The sequence below is a fragment of the Rhinolophus sinicus genome, chromosome 1 (assembly GCF_057876585.1).
Source record: "Rhinolophus sinicus isolate RSI-liver-muscle chromosome 1, RSI-T2T, whole genome shotgun sequence".
NCBI lineage: Eukaryota > Metazoa > Chordata > Mammalia > Chiroptera > Rhinolophidae > Rhinolophus > Rhinolophus sinicus.
The window spans coordinates 101240932-101258453 of record NC_142501.1 but is presented as its reverse complement, the minus strand read 5'-3'; the positions used below and the strand labels follow the sequence as shown (position 1 = coordinate 101258453).

At 45.8% G+C, this 17522-nt stretch overlaps 1 protein-coding gene across 5 annotated transcripts in view; it reads right to left on the bottom strand.

The window, feature by feature from the left end:
- Window positions 1–17522, bottom strand: part of WDR37 (WD repeat domain 37) — a 52481-nt gene that overhangs the window by 18455 nt on the left and 16504 nt on the right. For all 5 annotated transcript variants that reach the window (XM_074325054.2, XM_074325057.2, XM_074325055.2 and 2 more), the window contains exons 2-8: window positions 12164–12341; window positions 7507–7603; window positions 4780–4875; window positions 4414–4478; window positions 3871–4006; window positions 2732–2803; window positions 1421–1465 (exon numbers count right to left, since the gene is read on the bottom strand). In XM_074325054.2, coding sequence (XP_074181155.1) covers window positions 1421–1465; window positions 2732–2803; window positions 3871–4006; window positions 4414–4478; window positions 4780–4875; window positions 7507–7603; window positions 12164–12301 — 649 coding nt within the window. In that variant the 5' untranslated portion in view covers window positions 12302–12341. The remainder of the gene's footprint in view (window positions 1–1420; window positions 1466–2731; window positions 2804–3870; window positions 4007–4413; window positions 4479–4779; window positions 4876–7506; window positions 7604–12163; window positions 12342–17522) is intronic.

Sequence of the window (17522 nt, the reverse complement as noted above, 5' to 3'; positions counted from 1 at the left end):
TCCCTCCTGTTTCTCCAGGTATCACTAGCTGCTGTGGGCAGGCCCAGGCGCTCAAACTGACCTTCCCGCCACGTTCCACTCACGGGTGAAAGCACCCGGTTAGAACCACTTCTGTCCTTTATCCTGAGGTCAGCAAAACCATGCCCATGGGCCACACCAGGCAGCCACCATTTTGTAAACATGGCCACTGCAGGCAGCCATGTCTACCCATCTGCTTTCTGCATGTCTGCTGCTTTCACACTAACCCATAGCTGAGTGGTCACATGGTGGTGACACACGTGTGGCCCTCAAAGATGAAAACGTTTACTTCTGGTCCTTTACAGACAACGCCTGCTGACCTCGGTTCCATCCAAACACTGCCAGTGTTCCCAAACCACCACAGGGGATCTATGGCTATTGGGCATTTTATAGAGAAACTCCTCAGTCTGATAATGAAGGTGTTTTTAAAACCACGGTGTAAAACATGGCGAACCCAAGCCGCCCAACTTAGGACAACCAGCTAGAAAGGAGTTAAGAATGCAGGCTCTGCAGAGTGCCAATACACGGGACAACTGCACATTGTGTATTTCGGGTGCTCACAGGAGTCGGGGCTCAGCAGGAATGACAGAGCCTCAGAGAACTGAGTCACGGTCTGCCGACAGTCGTCACAGCGTAAGCAGGGCCTGGGGCAACCACCAAGTGCTTCACAGCAAGATTCAAGAACAGGATCGATTTTAATCGCACTATAAAGTCAAGCTCATGGAATCTGCAATCCACTACTTGTCAAAAAAAGTACTATTCAATGTATTTGTTTTACTCATTTCCCAGGTAACTCAAAAAATCTACTAACGGGCAGCCAGATGGCTCAGTTGGTTAGAGCACGAGCTCTCAACAACAAAGTTGCCGGTTCAATTCCCGCATGGGATGGTGGGCTGTGCCCCCTGTAAATAAAGATTGAAAATGGTGACTGGACTTGGAGCTGAGCTGTACCCTCCACAACTACCATGTTTCCCCAAAAATTAGACCTAGCCAAACAATCAGCTCTAATTTTGGAGCAAAAATTAATATAAAATTAATATAAGACCCAGTATTATTTATATTATATTATTGTTATTATATTACTTTACTACATTATAGTAAAATAAAACCAGGTCTTATATTAATTTTTGCTCCAAAAGACACATTAGAGCTGATTGTCCAGCTAGGTCTTATTTTCAGGGAACTGCGGTAGATTGAAGGAGGTGATGGGCCCTGGAGAAACACACTGTTCCCCAATAAAATTTTTAAAGAAAAAGACATATTAAAAAAAAAAATCTACTAACGACTATCTAACTTTAGGGCAAGGCATGGATAATTCGGATGCTACTAATACCAGAGAATGGTTACAGCTGCTTTATGATTACCAATAACCGTTGAAGAAAAAAAAAAAACAACAACGTACCTGTGAGAGCCGACTGCTCTGATGGATGGAATTTGATAGAATTTACTGCAAAATAAAAATATTACAAAAAGATGTTTAAAATAAAACATCATCAATATTTATTATAGCTACAGTATGTATTGCAAAATTAAATTTAAAAACTAAAAGAACTACAATGGTTCAGTGCTAGAGCCTCCCATTCGGTTAAAGTACAAATAAATGTGTGATTCAAGAGAAGAGATACAATAAAAATGCCACATATCAGCTACCTAACTGCTAAGGTACAGGACATACAGAGAAGCAATATTAACGCTCTGCCTCTTTTCATACATAGAAACCCCCATCCTTCCCATCACCTCCACACCTAAAGGACACGGGGGGTGCGGGGGGGGGAGTACACAGCAGGAAACGGACTTTGCCGGGCGCCAACAAGCTGTTTCAGAGAGAGTCCATTACTACACCCCTTGAATGACACTTTCCTAGGGAACTGAAAACACAGGAGATGCTGTTTCCCTGTTAGCACTGTGGGAGGAGCTGGTGAGACAACGGGCGCAGCGCAGCTGTCACCTGTCTCCTCACTGACCCCGTCAGCAGTGCCCACGCTGCAGAGGGGAGCAGCCATAGGCTGCCTGCGCTGCTGCTGGACGGAAGCAAAGGGTGCGTGTCTGCTCATGCTGAACCCCGAAGCATCCACCTGCAGACATGCACCACACAGAATGAGAACGTGTGCATCCTAGGCCCCAGGGCAGTCTGAAGCACTCATTGCAGGTTGGCCCTCCAGCCCTCACCCCAGCAGGGGATGGGTTCACTTCCCTGACAGGTCGGCAGGTGGGGACACTCCTAATCTACAAGCAGAAGGCAGACGCCACCTCTGAAACTGTCCACAGGGTTCAAGGGTGGCGGTGGCTGGTGAGGGGAGGGCGCCGGGGCCGCCTAACAGGCACATGGGGGTGATGCCTCCCGGTGGAAGAGCAGAGGGAGTGGAGTAGCTGGAACCTGGTCAGAACATGAGGCACGCAGGGCACTGAAGGGGCAGGAAAGAACTGCTGTTTCAACCACAGCACAGACGGCAGGCAGGAGCCCGGAGCTGAGGGCGGCGCGCAGCGGCTGAGACCGGAAAGTCAGCCCCCAGGTGAACGCATAGTTCTGGATGAGTAACACACACACTTCAGTTCCCAAACTGTCTCATGGGCCTTTCCGAGCAACACTAAGTAAAACACAGACGGCTCCAACACGACATCGTTCAGGGAAGTGAGCCCACACCTGCAGGCGCGCGGTCCACACCGACCAGCACACCCCCATCGGGACAGCCGAGGACATGCTGGCGCTCACCTGAGCCCACGTGGCCTGCGTACTTGACAAGGCACCTCCCGGTCTCGATGCTCCACAGCAATGCCGTGTGATCTGCAAATCGAGACAGACAAGAAGAACTGAGCTGTCACTGGTCATACGGTCTTTTTATTAACAGAGGAAGATAAATATCCTGAAAACGAGGCGCTTCATTTCCGCCACTATCTCCTGCAACTGATCCTACTGTTCTGTAACTCACCTGATCAAAGACTCGTTTCCAAGGAGACGGGAGAGTGGGCAACTGCTACACTGACTGCACCAGGCTGGAGACCTAGACACAGGCCAGTCACTGCCTGGCTTCATTTATTGGTGAAATATTAGAACTTTTCAGAAGATCATGTAACCTCACATGCAAATAGCATCAAAACCAGTCATAAATTATCTGAGGTAATAAGTATTCCTTTGGACCTTTCCACTATGGGCATAATAAAAAGATAAAAAGTAGACTACAGAGGACAACCTGAAAAATAAATGCCAATTACCCAAATGAGATTTCTGAGACATCAGAAACCTTTTTATTCTTCTTTCTTAATTGTAATTTCCATAAAAACAATCTGGGGTGCTCCTGTATGAACAGAATTTTAAACAAGAGAAAAAATTTTCTTTATCATTTTAACTTTCACATTCTCTATTTCCACTGGAAAAGGCAGAATCTTGTGAGTAACTTGTCACAGCTGGAAAAGTCATTTTTAACAAGTGAGCACCATTTGTAATTCCAGTAATTTCTATCTGAAGGGGTGTTAGGTTATGCCCATTAGACAGTTTTCAAAAATGACTTTTCTTTAGTGAGAAGACAGGGGTCTCCTAAATCCTGGGACAGTGGCCACCCCGCAGAGATCACACAGCACTTCCTTCGGCTGCAGCTTACGAGTAGGAAAAACTGTACACCAATGAAAACACCACCTGACATTTAAACGGCGCTCCACCTTATGCTGTCTCCTAAAGCCTCCCTAACATGGTCAGCTGCCTCCCCTGGGGCCCTACAGCATGTGGAAGGCCTGACAGAGCGTCCGACGGAGTGACCGCTCAGCCGCACGTCTGCTGCCACCCGTGGGTCAGTCATTCACAGCAGCTGCCTGGCAGGCACGCCCAACAAGTGGCAGGACTAGCGTTTTGCTCACCAGCAGACGCAGTCCCCAGCACCACGGGTTGTGTCCTCGCCACGCTGACGTCCCAGATGCCGTCCCTGTGGCCAATGTACTCCTTCACGAGCTGGCACACGGCCCTCGACGTGGTGGTCTTGAAGCTGGAGACAAGCTAAGATTGTGACAGGAAGGAGTACTGTAGACAGTTTACTGAGAGAGTGTGTCTTTAAGTTAGAGAAGGTACAATGGAAAAGGATGTCTTGAAAATGCCTACATCACTGACTAGATCAAAGGCACAGATGGTCACAAGTGCAGACAGTGGGACTCGTTTAGCTGGGTCCCAGAAGCAGGGGTGAAGCCAGGGCCCCCACTCCCCCACTTCAGGACCCTGCCCCACCACAGCAGGGCCTGTTCATGGGCTGCAGGTCACTCCTCCACAGATCCAACCGCTGAGTTTTCCTACACACTGCAAGTTCATCTTTTCCTATCACACTCGCACTGAAAGCCATGCACTTCCAGTGCACGTGTGCACCCCTTCAGCAGCACATTGAGTGGCCCACAAGCCAGCGTCTCACATACCTTGCTGGTGGAGGCCTTGTACGTGGTCTTCAGCTTCTGGGAGAGCTGGCTGGTACTGTGACTGGCTGCCAAGACAGAGAGTCAACAGTCAGGAGCCAGGGACCAGGGACAGACTGGAGACACACATGCGGTGGCCCACTTCCCATGGGGAGGCAGTGCAGCCCAGGATGGGGGTCGGTCCACACAGACATGGTGACGACCCCAGGCTGGGACGGGAGCCCGAACTAGCGGCACTGCCTTCTTCCTTCCATGCCCACACCTGAATGATGGGTTCGTCATGCGGCTGCGAAAGCACACCAGGGCCTGCGCTGAGTCCCACATCTCCCCACACGCCATCCGCAGGCACCCCTCACAAGTACCCCGTACCTTTGGTTTTGAGCTGGCCCTTACTCAGCTCTGCCCCATCGATCGCTTGTCCTTCAGCTGCTAAACGCTCGTTAAGAGTCTCGATTTCTCTACGCACTGGAAATAAAAATGTTTTCAAAAAGGTAAAATATGTACTTTTCATGTTTAAACATACCAGCACCAAAACTTGAACACATAAAAATGTTACGTATTACTGTTGTCTAAACAAATACATGAACAACAGCTTAATAAACACGATCACAAAGTTCTCAAAAACCCAAGACATCATTCCACAAACAGAAAGCCCTTCCTGCAGGGGACAACATGACCCATGGGTGCTCGCACCGCGTGGGCTCTGCGAGGTGAGGACGGTCCATTCCCTTTGTACTTTAAATATTTAAACACATGATGCTGATACTGTCCAAAATTCAATGGAATACTTACAGTGTAGCTGAGAATACTGAAATCAAGGGAAAAACATGAAATAAGAAAACATAAGTACTGCTGCGTGGCACCACAGAGAGCTATGTGAGGATTATGCACAGGGAAGATTAAAAACGCAGGAAAGGTATGAAGAAGGACTCGGAGTAGGGTCATATAGGGACAGATAAGAATGACGAGGAAGGACATGAGCTCCAAAGCCGACTGAGCAGACGGGAGGAGGCAGGCTCAGCTGCGCTCTGGACAGCTGCTGGCACCCTGCTGGCACCGCCCCACAGGGTGGAGGAAAGACGGTGGGGAAAGGGACCCTGTCCTAGCACACTGAGCTACTGCGGCCACAGCCAGACGTTGCTTGGCCGCAGACGCACCCAGCGCTGAGCTGCACGCCTGCCACGCTGCCTCCCAGGCCTGGGCAGGATCTGCTCTGGCTGAGAGCACAGTGCAGTCAGTGAGGGGGTGCCAAGGACAAGGGCTCCCAACAGACCCAGTCCGGGCCACCGGGACACAGTCGCACAGGCAACAGGAGCAGCCGAACCTCAGCACTGGAGGTTTCTCTTGAACGAACTGCATGAATTCATAAAAACACAGGCCTGAGATCACAATGGGGACTCAACAGTACTTGGGTCCATAAAACTCTGACACTTAGAAAGAATCCTTAAAACCAGATACAGTACATGGTACCTAAATTTTACCTTATAAAATGTTGGAATAATTTCTCTCTCTCTGTAAATGTTCAAGGTGGACTTTTAAGGAAAATCCAGTATTGAAACATTAAATTTCAAATATATGGTGATGGAAGGTGAACTGACTCTGGGTGGTGAACACACAATGGGATTTATAGATGATGTAATACAGAATTGTACACCCGAAATCTATGTAATTTTACTAACAATTGTCACCCCAATAAATTAAAAAAAAAAGAAACATTAAATTTTCTAGTCATGAAGTTTAAATGACACAGGATTACATTCTCTTCACTACTGACCCAACTATACCATTTAATTCTAAAGTGAAAATATTTTAATAATGCAAATGTTGCTTATTAGTATTCAATTTTTGGAATCAACTTATAAGGCATGAAAAGACCTGCTTATGGTTAAAAATTTTACAAACACAAACCCTGTAAAATAACAAAAACTGGAAGGTAATAAATGGAGCAGTGCAGGGTAAAGCACACATTCATTTCCTAACATTTTACAGTGAAGTATGAATGCATGTGGCCTAAAGCTGACAGAGCAAAAAACAGAAGTAGGTTAAATTTCTAAATATGATCATGAGAAAAACTAAAAGCAAAAAATGCAGAAGCTGCTCTCCTTTGCAAGTGGGAAGGGCTGACAGGTGGGGGTAATAGCAGATATCTTTCCTGTTCATGCTGCTTGATCCCTTAAGCAAATGAAGGCATTACTTCAAAAATAAAATTAAAAAAAAAAAAAAAAAAACTAAAGCCAAGCTAATGAAAAATTAGTTTACCTTTAATAAGTCAGATAATACACACATTTTAGGAAATTCTCAAGATATGGCATTATTTTAAAGAAAACTATGAATTAACATTTTCTCAATTTATATACAGTATACTTTGTGTAGGAAAAGTTATAAGATGCATTTATTTTACATAAAATTGCAATTCGGATCAGCAGGTGTGGTCAGGATACTGCCCGCTCCAAAGATAACCTATGAACATGTGACCTCATGGCAAAGGGGCCCTGCAGGTGTGATTAAGGTGAAGAACCTTCAATGGGAGGACCCCTCGGTAGGACCCAGGTGGCCTATCCTTCCCACACGTCCTCAGGAGGGTCAGAGGTGCATGAAGGGACCCCACAGAAGGCCAGAGGTGCACGAGGGGGCCCCCAGAAAGCCAAAGATGCATAAGGGGGCCCCAAGAAAGGCCAGAGGTACACGAGGGGGCCCCATGTAAGGCCAGAGGTGCATGAGGGGACCCCACAGCAGGTCAGAGGTGTACGAGGGGACTCCACAGCCACTGTCAGCTTTGCAGGAGGGAAGAAGGCTTGGAGACAAGAAGCGCAGCAGGCTGCAGACACTGGGAATGCCAACAGGAAGACCGGCCCTGTCCCCACTACAGGGCAATGAAATCCGCCACAACCCAGACAGGCAGTAGCCCCCTCACACCTCTGTCCACACTTGATGTTGTCTGCAGAGCTGTGAGGTAATAAACTGTGCTATTCTAAGCCACTAAGCTAATTATAGCAGAAGAGAAAATGGATGAGTGGCGAATGTCTACCCACAAATCTGCTTCTTAGAGATTTCCAAGTGAAAAGCTGTAAAAATATAGAGCTGGTAAATACTCACATTCTAAGTTTTCAATATAAAGGTTTTCAAATTCTCTTTCTATTTGACCAAACAGTTCCAGAAGTGTACTGCGAACTGAGGAAGGCAGCTTAGAATCCTGTAAAAAAGGAAGATTTTGTTAAAAATCAATGAATGAGAAACTCTGACACCAAGTACCAATATATTTTATCTTAAACTCTTTTGTATCTTACATGTTTTATTTCTAATACACCAAACGCTTAAAGAACTTAGTTTCAAATTTCTGTAGCTGAAACTAAATCAAATTGTACAAACGGTGCCCAGGATACCATGGCATTCAAGAGGAAGCTCTTCTTCAAAACAATATAACTGCTTTTCACAAGGAACGAAGCCCACCTTGTTCAAAACTTCCAAATCTGTAGAGAAGGCCGTTCTCATAAATAAGATTATATTTCCAATAGCCTTTAAGTTCTATCGTGTGGTATAAGTTAATTTTGATTAAGTTATATCCTAGTAGAAGATGTGCCTTCGAGTCCTCATGTCTGCTGTATATTTCCCATAACTCAACTTAACAACTAAAAGATTGTCATGGGGGGGAAATGAAAAATCTCACCTAAGAGAGCAAAACAATGTATCCAGTTAAATGAAAACATTACTGAGGAAGCTCCCAGGTGTGCCACACTCCCCGTGCCCGTGCACAAGCCCTGCACAAGCCCGTGCACAAGCCCTGCACAAGCCCTGCACACCTTCATGCCCATGTAACCTCATGGGACATCAGTGAGAAGTAGCAACTTCCACTGAATTTTTAGGTGTGGTCACACAAGCGCCAGTGTCCCACTAGCCCTGTGCACAGGCATTCACTTTGCAGACACTGCCAATGACAGGGAGACTGACGCAGCTGTGTGACCCCTCCCAGCACTTGGAGGGTGTTCAAACAAAATTCTTAACAAATATTTCTAAAATAATGTTTCAGTATCACCTGTTGTCAGTGTAATTTTCTAAGTGACTTTGCAAATTTATATGCACCACAAACTTTTTGATGTTTAATGAATGGCAAATAAAAAGCTATGTAACGTTTATTGAATTCTCAGATTAACTTCTTCAGAAGACAGAAATTTTAGGCAAAACGATCTCTAATGACATAAGTATTTTAGCGGTACATTTTGAAGTAATCATAGAACCGTCAAGTAAATTTTACAGGCTACCTAAAAATATTATGAGGCCACTTGTTTAGAAACTGGATCTGGTAGAATATAGCCTCTCTCAACAGCCCTCGAAAATAGCAAAAAAATATGACCAAAAAAAAGAGATGAAAATGTAAAATAACAAGGAAAACTAAACCACTACGCTCCCCCTCACCTCCCAACAGCTCTCCTGCTGCCACTCAACTTCACAGACCTAGAACTCAGGGCTGAACTTTGCTGTTATTTGAGAAAACTCTCGGCACAAAAGCTACCATGATTCCGTAAATGCATTTGAGCTCGTTGGCACGTGCACATGTGCACTCGGCAGTGTGGGCAGCCAGCCTCCCGCCCCCGTGCTAAGCCCTGCTCCCTAACTGCTTCCGACGTGTGAGGAAGAGGCGAGCCCCATGGCTCGTCCACCCTCGTGCTCACTTTGGCTCCTGCTCCCCAACAAAAGACCACGGCTGCAGCCTCACCTAGAGCAGGATGGCCTACTGTTCAGCTCAAACCCACTGGTGACCAACCACCTGTGCCCACACCCACCATGCCAACTGCTTGCGCCCCACGCCATTACCATCGTCCTGCAGCCGCTGACCCAGCCACCCAGGACACCAGGCCCAGCGGAGGGAGCACTGGAGACACGTGGATGAGGGCCCAAAGGGGGGCCCGCGTGCCGCCCGCAGGATTCTGAGTGACCTGCATAAAGGGCTACCCTGAGATGCCACCACCCACTTGTGCTACTACATCACAATGGACATTGGGCACTCAGAGGGCCAAGAGAACACCTCTTATGGGAGTTCATGCTAGAAGATGCTAGCAAAGGGGGTGGGGTGTTACTGCTAAAAATTAAGTAAGTCTAACCATTAAATAAAACACACCTTAGACTGTTAATAGTGTTTACACCTGTACTGTACACAGAAGCCAGTAGCCACATCTAACTATTTAAATGTAACAATAACAATTTTTAAACTCCTCAGTCACACGAACCACATGTGGCTTGTAGCACCCATATTTGACAGCGCAGACCTAGAACATTCCATCACAGAAGTTCCGCTGCACAGTTCTGGTTCAAACATTCACTTTCCTAAGTGCTGCGGGCTGACTTGTGTTCCCCAAACTCGTATGTGAAAGGCCTGACCCCCAGTACCTCAGACTGTGACTATACTTGGCGCTACAGTGAATATGGTAAAATGGGGTCGCTGGGCTGGGCCCTAATCCAATAGGACTGATGTCCTACCGAGATGAGGACACACACAAAGGGACACATACACACAGAGGTACGACCACATGAGGACACAGGGAAGACGGCCGTCTGCACGCCAGGGAGAGAGGCCTCAGCAGGAACCAGCGCTGTGACACCTGGATCCTGGACGTCCCGCCTCCAGGACTATGGGAGAATAAATGTCTGTTGTTTAAGTCCCCCCCAGTCTGTGTGCTTTGTTACCGACACCGAGCTCACCAACACACTAAGAATACCCAAGCCATTTTGGAGGCTCCTTAAAAGTCTACGGTTTTATTTCCAGTATTAAGATGGAACCATTTCTTTTAGAAAGCAGAACCAGACATCTGTTCTTTTCATTCATTCAACACATAGTAACAGGGTTCTAAATGAATATTCACTAGGCCCCAGCAAATATGCTGGGTCCTGCGTGTACACGTGCTGCACCCTACAGGCCCGGTAGTGAGTCCGCCCAGAGTTCTGACAAGATCCAAATTCCAATAAGCCAATTTCTCAGATTTCAGCCCATTTTCCTGTAACATAGAGCAAATGAATTAGTTCTAATTGTGAAGGTATAGTCACAAATCTGTACGTACTTATATATATATACATTGCTGCATATACTAGTAGGAACATTATTAGATATGTCTAGAATTTATTTTGCTATAATACACTTTTATTGGGCTTCACAATTTTTTTTTTAATTCGGCTTCACAATTTTTTTTTTAATTGGGCTTCACAATTTTTAAAAGCCAACACATTTTCATAATAAAGGAACTAGGAAAAATATAAGAAAACATCTTTATCAATAAAATATTAGGGGCCGTCCCAGTGGCTCAGGCGGTTAGAGCTCCATGCTCCTAACTCTGAAGGCTGCCGGTTTGATTCCCACATGGGCCAGTGGGCTCTCAACCACAAGGCTGCCAGTTCAATTCCTTGAGTCCCGCAAGAGATGGTGGGCTCTGTCCCCTGGAACTAAGATTGAACACGGCACCTTGAGCTGAGCTGCCTCCCGGATGGCTCAGTTGTTGGTTGGAGCGCGGGCTCTCAACCACAAGGTTGCCAGTTCAATTCCTCGACTCCCGCAAGGGATGGTAGGCTGTGCCCCCTGCAACTAGCAACGGCAACTGGACCTGGAGCTGAGCTGCGCCCTCCACAACTAAGACTGGAAGGACAACAACTTGAAGCTGAATGACACCCTCCACAACTAAGATTGAAAGGACAACAACTTGACTTGGAAAAAAGTCCTGGAAGCACACACTGTTCCCCCAATAAAGTCCTGTTCCCCTTCCCCAATAAAATCTTTAAAAAATAAAAATAAAAATAAATAAATAAATAAATAAATAAATAAATAAATAAATAAATAAATAAATAAAATATTACTCTGGGGCCGGCCCGGTGGCTCAGGCGGTTGGAGCTCTGTGCTCCTAATACCGAAGGCTGCTGGTTCAATTCCCACATGGGCCAGTGGGCTCTCAACCAAACCACAAGGTTGCCAGTTCGACTCCTAGAACCCCGCAAGGAATGGTGGGCTCCGCAACTAAGATTGAACACGGCACCTTGAGTTGAGCTGTCACTGAGCTCCCGGATGGTTGGAGCGCGTCCTCTCAACCACAAGGTTGCCGGTTCGACTCCTCGACTCCCGCAAGGGATGGTGGGCTGCGCCCGCTGCAACTAACAACGGCAACTGGACCTGGAGCTGAACAGCACCCTCCATAACTACGATTGAAAGGACAACTTGACTTGGAAAAAACAGTCCTGGAAGTACACACTGTTCCCCAATAAAGTCCTGTTCCCCTTCCCCAATAAAATCTTTTAAAAACTAAATAAATAAAAAATAAAGTATTAGCTCATCTAATCAAAGAGAACATCAAATTATCACAAAGACACACTATGACAAACAGATGACACTCACTGTGGCAGACACAAGATAAAACAAGCAAGTTACTGAAAGACCTGATTGCAGAAACCCTCCAGGAACAGAAAGCTCACTGAAACACTACTCGGTTCTCTTCTTTTCCTGGAACTACCAGACAGACAACCAAAACGGTACTGTCAATTCACCTGTACAGTCCAGTCTGATCTAAACTGTCACACCCACGTTTTTTAAGTGTTGCAAAATTATTAACCTGGGAATTGAATCCTATCGCTGTGTAGACTGTTGTGTTTGACAGGTTTATTGGTTTACTGGGGGGTAGAGGTTTGTTTTTTGGTAACCCCCACTTTTTCTCTACTTCTGAGACCTGTGTGCATTCAGCTATTTCTGGGACATCACAAACGCTCAGCACTAACTTACTTGTCCTTCTAACATGTCTCTTGGCAGGCCCGTCCTCTCCTGTTCCGAGCTGTTAGTCCTTCGTATAGAAAGGCTATGAGATTTGCGTTTCTGTTTTGCTTGGCGAGCAGTTGAACAACTCCCGCTTTCTGTGGGCATTACTTCTACGAGGTGAAGTCCTGGTCACTCCTGCAATAAGCTAGACAAAAGCAGGAAAAACAAGTACTTTATTTCTGGTTATAGCAAATTGAAATGAAGGAACAATAGTGGACAAGACAACGACTACTTTTAACTCCAAACTTCCTTACTCTGGTTACCATTTACTATGTAATTCAGAATGTGACAAATTAACATGTTTTAAGGTACAGTCTTTGTTGACGAGGTCATTTTTTATCTAACTTCATTAACATGGTTTAAAAATCAAACAGCAAAGCAGAGATTAAAATATAGAACTCTCCCTTAACCAACTTTCCCCAGGCTCAGCCTACTCCTAGGGGAACCAGTTCTAACTGGATGTTCTATACTAGATTCTAGAGGAATATAATGCCAGCCACACATATAACTGTCAACCTTCTAGGGGCCACATTGAAAAAGTAGAAACAGGTAAAATTATTTTTAATGAATTACTTAAACAAGTATGTCTAAAATAATATCTTAGTCAATGCAAAAAATGCTAATGGGGGGGGGGTGTGGGCCGGCCCGGTGGCTCAGGCGGTTCGAGCTCCGTGCTCCTAACTCCGAAGGCTGCCGGTTCGATTCCCACATGGGCCAGTGGGCTCTCAACCACAAGGTTGCTGGTTGGACTCCTTGACTCCCGCAAGGGATGGTGGGCAGCGCCCCCTGCAACTAAGATTGAACACAGCACCTTGAGCTGAGATGCCTCCCGGATGGCTCAGTTGGTTGGAGCGCGTCCTCTCAACCACAAGGTTGCCGGTTCGACTCCCGCAAGGAATGGTGGGCTGTGCCCCCTGCAACTAGCAACGGCAACTGGACCTGGAGCTGAGCTGCACCCTCCACAACTCGACTGAAAGGACAACAACTTGAAGCTGAACGGCACCCTCCACAGCTAAGATTGAAAGGACAACCACTTGACTTGGAAAAAAGTCCTGGAAGTACACACTGTTCCCCAATAAAGTCCTGTTCCCCTTCCCCAATAAAAAAAAGATTAGAAAGTTTTGCTTTGTGAAAAACCATGTTAGGATGAAAAGACAAGTTAGAGGCTGGGAGCAGCTATTTGTAATCCATGCATCAGACAGGTAGCTCACATAGAGAATATCTACAGAAATCCTGATGTTGGCAGAATCTTAAAAAAAAAAAAAAAAAGTGCTAACGGTGTATTGCAGTTCGCATGCTTCCGTCTTCAAGTGTCCACATTTCATATTCACACTACGTCCCGACTGGCACCATCCACGCTCCCAGGACCGCCATGAGACAGCACCAAATCTGGCTTTGTCCATCTGGGACATGACCCACTGGTTCCTGCTGTTATCAAATCCTCCTCGCAATATAACCACATCACTGTTAGTAAATGCAATTGTAAGTGACATACTTGACACACAACATTGTCCTTCTTCAGCTGCAGAGTCATGTTCTGGATACTTTTTGCTCTTGCTGATCGCTCCTCCCAGTAAGTCTGTTAGTTAGTGTAGTGTTAATATATTTACCTACCTTCTTCAACTACAGACAGTATCTTTTGATCCTTTCCCTCCTGCACCTCACTCTTTATGAAAGACTGCAACTGTCCTACCTTTTCTTGAGCTCTTCCCCACAGCCATCCATCTCCTGACTTTTGCTGTCATTTGAGAATGTTATATAAATGCGAGCACAGAGCACGCACCCGTTTGAGATTTGAGCTTAAAGTTCCTGAGATCCAGACCAGTTTTACACGTATCAGTAATTCTTCCTTTTGATTGCTGGGTAGTATTCCACAGTATGGAATTCATTCAGCTATTGCAAAAAGATTTTTTCCAGATTTTACTATTACAAGCAAACCTACTATGAACACTAACACACAGGTTTTCGTGTCAACATTAACTTTCCGTTTCTTTGGGATGAATGCCAAGAGTGAGGATGCTGTGGCACTGGGCAAATGCACATTTAGTTTTTAGAAACCTTTGAGAGGGAATTCAGACACCATGTAAGTCACTCCCCACAGCCAGTTCTAGCCATCCACTGAACTACCTTGTCTACGTTTCCACTGGCGTTTTCTGGCCATTTCATATAAATAGATTCCTACAATGCATGGCCTGCTCTACTGTGACTGGCTTTTTTCACTTAGTGTGTTTTCAAGGTGTATCCATGTCACAGCACATATCGGCAATTTATTCCTTCTTATTGCCAAATATACATTTTACTCATCATTCATCAGCTGATGGACACTTGGTTGTTTCCATTTTCAGGTTATTATGCATAATGCAAATTTCTGTGTGCATTTATATTTTCATTTCTCTGGCATACACACCCAGGGACAGAATTACTGGATCATAAGGTAACTCTATGTTTGAGTTGAGTTTAAGAAACCGCCAAATTATTTTCCAAAGTGGCTCTTCTAGTCCCATCAGCAATGTTTGAGAGATTCTGTCCTCTGCATCCTCATCAGCATTTGGTACAGTCACTATTTTTAATTCTAGCTGCTCTCATAGGTGTGTAACAGCCTGTCTTAATTTGCATTTCCCTCGTGACTAGTGATACTGGACATCTTTTCATGTCTTATTTGCCGTCCTTGGGTCCTCTTCACTAAAATGCCTCATGTGCTCCACCCATTTTTCTAACAAGGACTGTTTGGGCTTTTACTGCCAACATCAGAGATTTCTGTAGATATTCTCTATGTGAGCTACCTGTCTGATGCATGGATTACAAATAGCTGCTCCCAGCCTCTAACTTGTCTTTTCATCCTAACATGGTTTTTCACAAAGCAAAACTTTCTAATCTTTTTTTTATTGGGGAAGGGGAACAGAACTGTATTGGGGAACAGTGTATACTTCCAGGACTTTTTTCCAAGTCAAGTGGTTGTCCTTTCAATCTTAGTTGTGGAGGGTGCCGTTCAGCTTCAAATTGTTGTCCTTTCAGTCGAGTTGTGGATGGCACAGTTCAGCTCCAGGTCCAGTTGTCGTTGCTAGTTGCAGGGGCACAGCCCACCATCCCTTGTGGGAGTCGAGGAATTGAACTGGCAACCTTGTGGTTGACAGCCCGCACTCCAACCAACAACTGAGCCATCCGGGAGGCAGCTCAGCTCAAGGTGCCGTGTTCAATCTTTAGTTGCAGGGGGCGGAGCCCACCATCCCTTACAGGACTCGAGGAATTGAACCGGCAACTTTATGGTTGAGAGCCCACTGGCCCATGTGGGAATCAAACCGGCAGCCTTCGGAGTTAGGAGCATGGAGCTCTAACCGCCTGAGCCACCGGGCTGGCACCAAAACTTTCTAATCTTGATAAAAATCCCATTGATTAATTAGTTTTCTTCTATAAATCATACTTGTAATTAGTCATGTCTAAGAACTTCACATCAATCCTAAATCCCAAAAAGTTTCTCCTTAAGATTTTACTTTTATAGGTTAAATTAAATTTATGTAAAGCCATTTTGGGTTTTTATAAGGTGTGAAGTTTAGATCAAGGGTTTTGTTTTTTTGTGTTTGGAGTTTCTTGCTGATGGTGTCCAATTACTCCAGCCCCATTGTGCTAAGGGCTGTCCACCCCACAGTGAACTGAGAAAGTGTGGTACCTTGGTCAGAACTCAGCTGGCTACACTCACAGGGAATTCCTCCTTGGTTCTCTATTTGCTCCACTGACCTACATGACCTATTCCTCTGCCATATCACAGCCTTGATCACTGTGCTATCTTGAAATCAGTCAGCAACTCCAAAGTTGTCTGGGCTAGTCTAGTTCCTTTGCCTTCCCAAATAAATTTAGAATAAGCATTTCCGCATCTACAAAAATCTTGATGGGGTTTTGATAGCAATTGTGATTAATCCGTTCATCAACTTGGAGAGAACTGGCATCTTTACTATGTTGAGCTTACCTATCGATGAACACAGTACAAAGTCTGACAATTAAGTTCACGAACTCATCCTAGGAAAAGTGCTACATACCTCATTGCTGAATATCGCTACGGTCACCTTCAAAGTACCCCTCTTGGGAAGCTATGCACCGACACCAGTGCCTAGTCCACCCTTCAAAGCAATTTTGGAACTCTTTTCTGGAATGGCCATCAGAGCTGTCGTCGTATTACCCTTGATGTTCTGAATGTCATCAAAATGTCTTCCTTTCAATATTTCCTTTATCTTCGGGTAAAGAAAGAAGTCACTGGGGGCCAGATCAGGTGAGTAGGGAGGGTGTTCCAATACAGTTCTTTGTTTACTGGCTAGAAACTCCCTCACAGACAGTGCTGTGTGAGCTGGTGCACTGTCGTGATGCAAGAGCCATGAATTGTTGGTGAAAAGTTCAGGTCATTTTCATCTAACTTTATCACGCAGCCTTTTCAGCACTTCCAAATAGTAAACATGGTTAACTCTCCAGTTTGTACAAATTCATAATGAATAATCCCTCTGATATCAAAAAAACGTTAGCAACATTGTTGTAACAAGTTCGTGAAGTTAATAGTCAGACCTTGTATATGTGCTTACCGTGTTTCCCCAAAAATAAGACCTAGCCAGCCAATCAGCTCTAATGCATCTTTTGGAGCAAAAATTAACGTAAGACCCAGTCTCATTTTACTTACAAAAATTTTTGCTCCAGGACTTCCGGAAAAATGGCAGCGTGAGGTGAGCCTCTGTAAAGCTCCCCTGGAATTTACAAAGAATCGAACAACAAAAACTTCACAAAGGACTCCCTGCACAGCAGACAGACAAGACGAAGAGCCCACTACCGACTGAAATCACCTACAGGTGGGAGATTTGCGCGAGTGGAGGGAGGAGGGAAGGGAGAAGTGAGGAGACGGAGCCGCGCGGGCGCAGGACGCAGACCTAGCTCAGTGCGCCGAGCTCGCTGCTTCCCAAAACTACCGCAACTGCGGGAGATCGGACTGCTAGGGCTCCGCCAGGGCTCCACAGGGCTGAGGGGACAGCATATAACACGGCTGAACCCAACACTCACGGCAGAGACCTCGGAGAAAAGACTGAGGGAAAAAGGCTGAAAACAGTGGTTTAAGCCCGCACTGCTGAGCAGAGAACGGAGCCTTAGGCACTGAGACCAGCCGCCCCCTCCCTCCCCTCCCAGAGCTCGCCCCGCCCCCACCTGCCCGGTGCTAGAAGCGGAACAGTAGCAGTGTCAGATCAAAACAACAGAAAATTTGCTGTTTTGAGAACTATGGGCCGCAAACACAAATTCACAGCCCAACTAGTTCCGGCAAAGGGGAGGGAGCCATGGAAGCAGGACCGGCTGT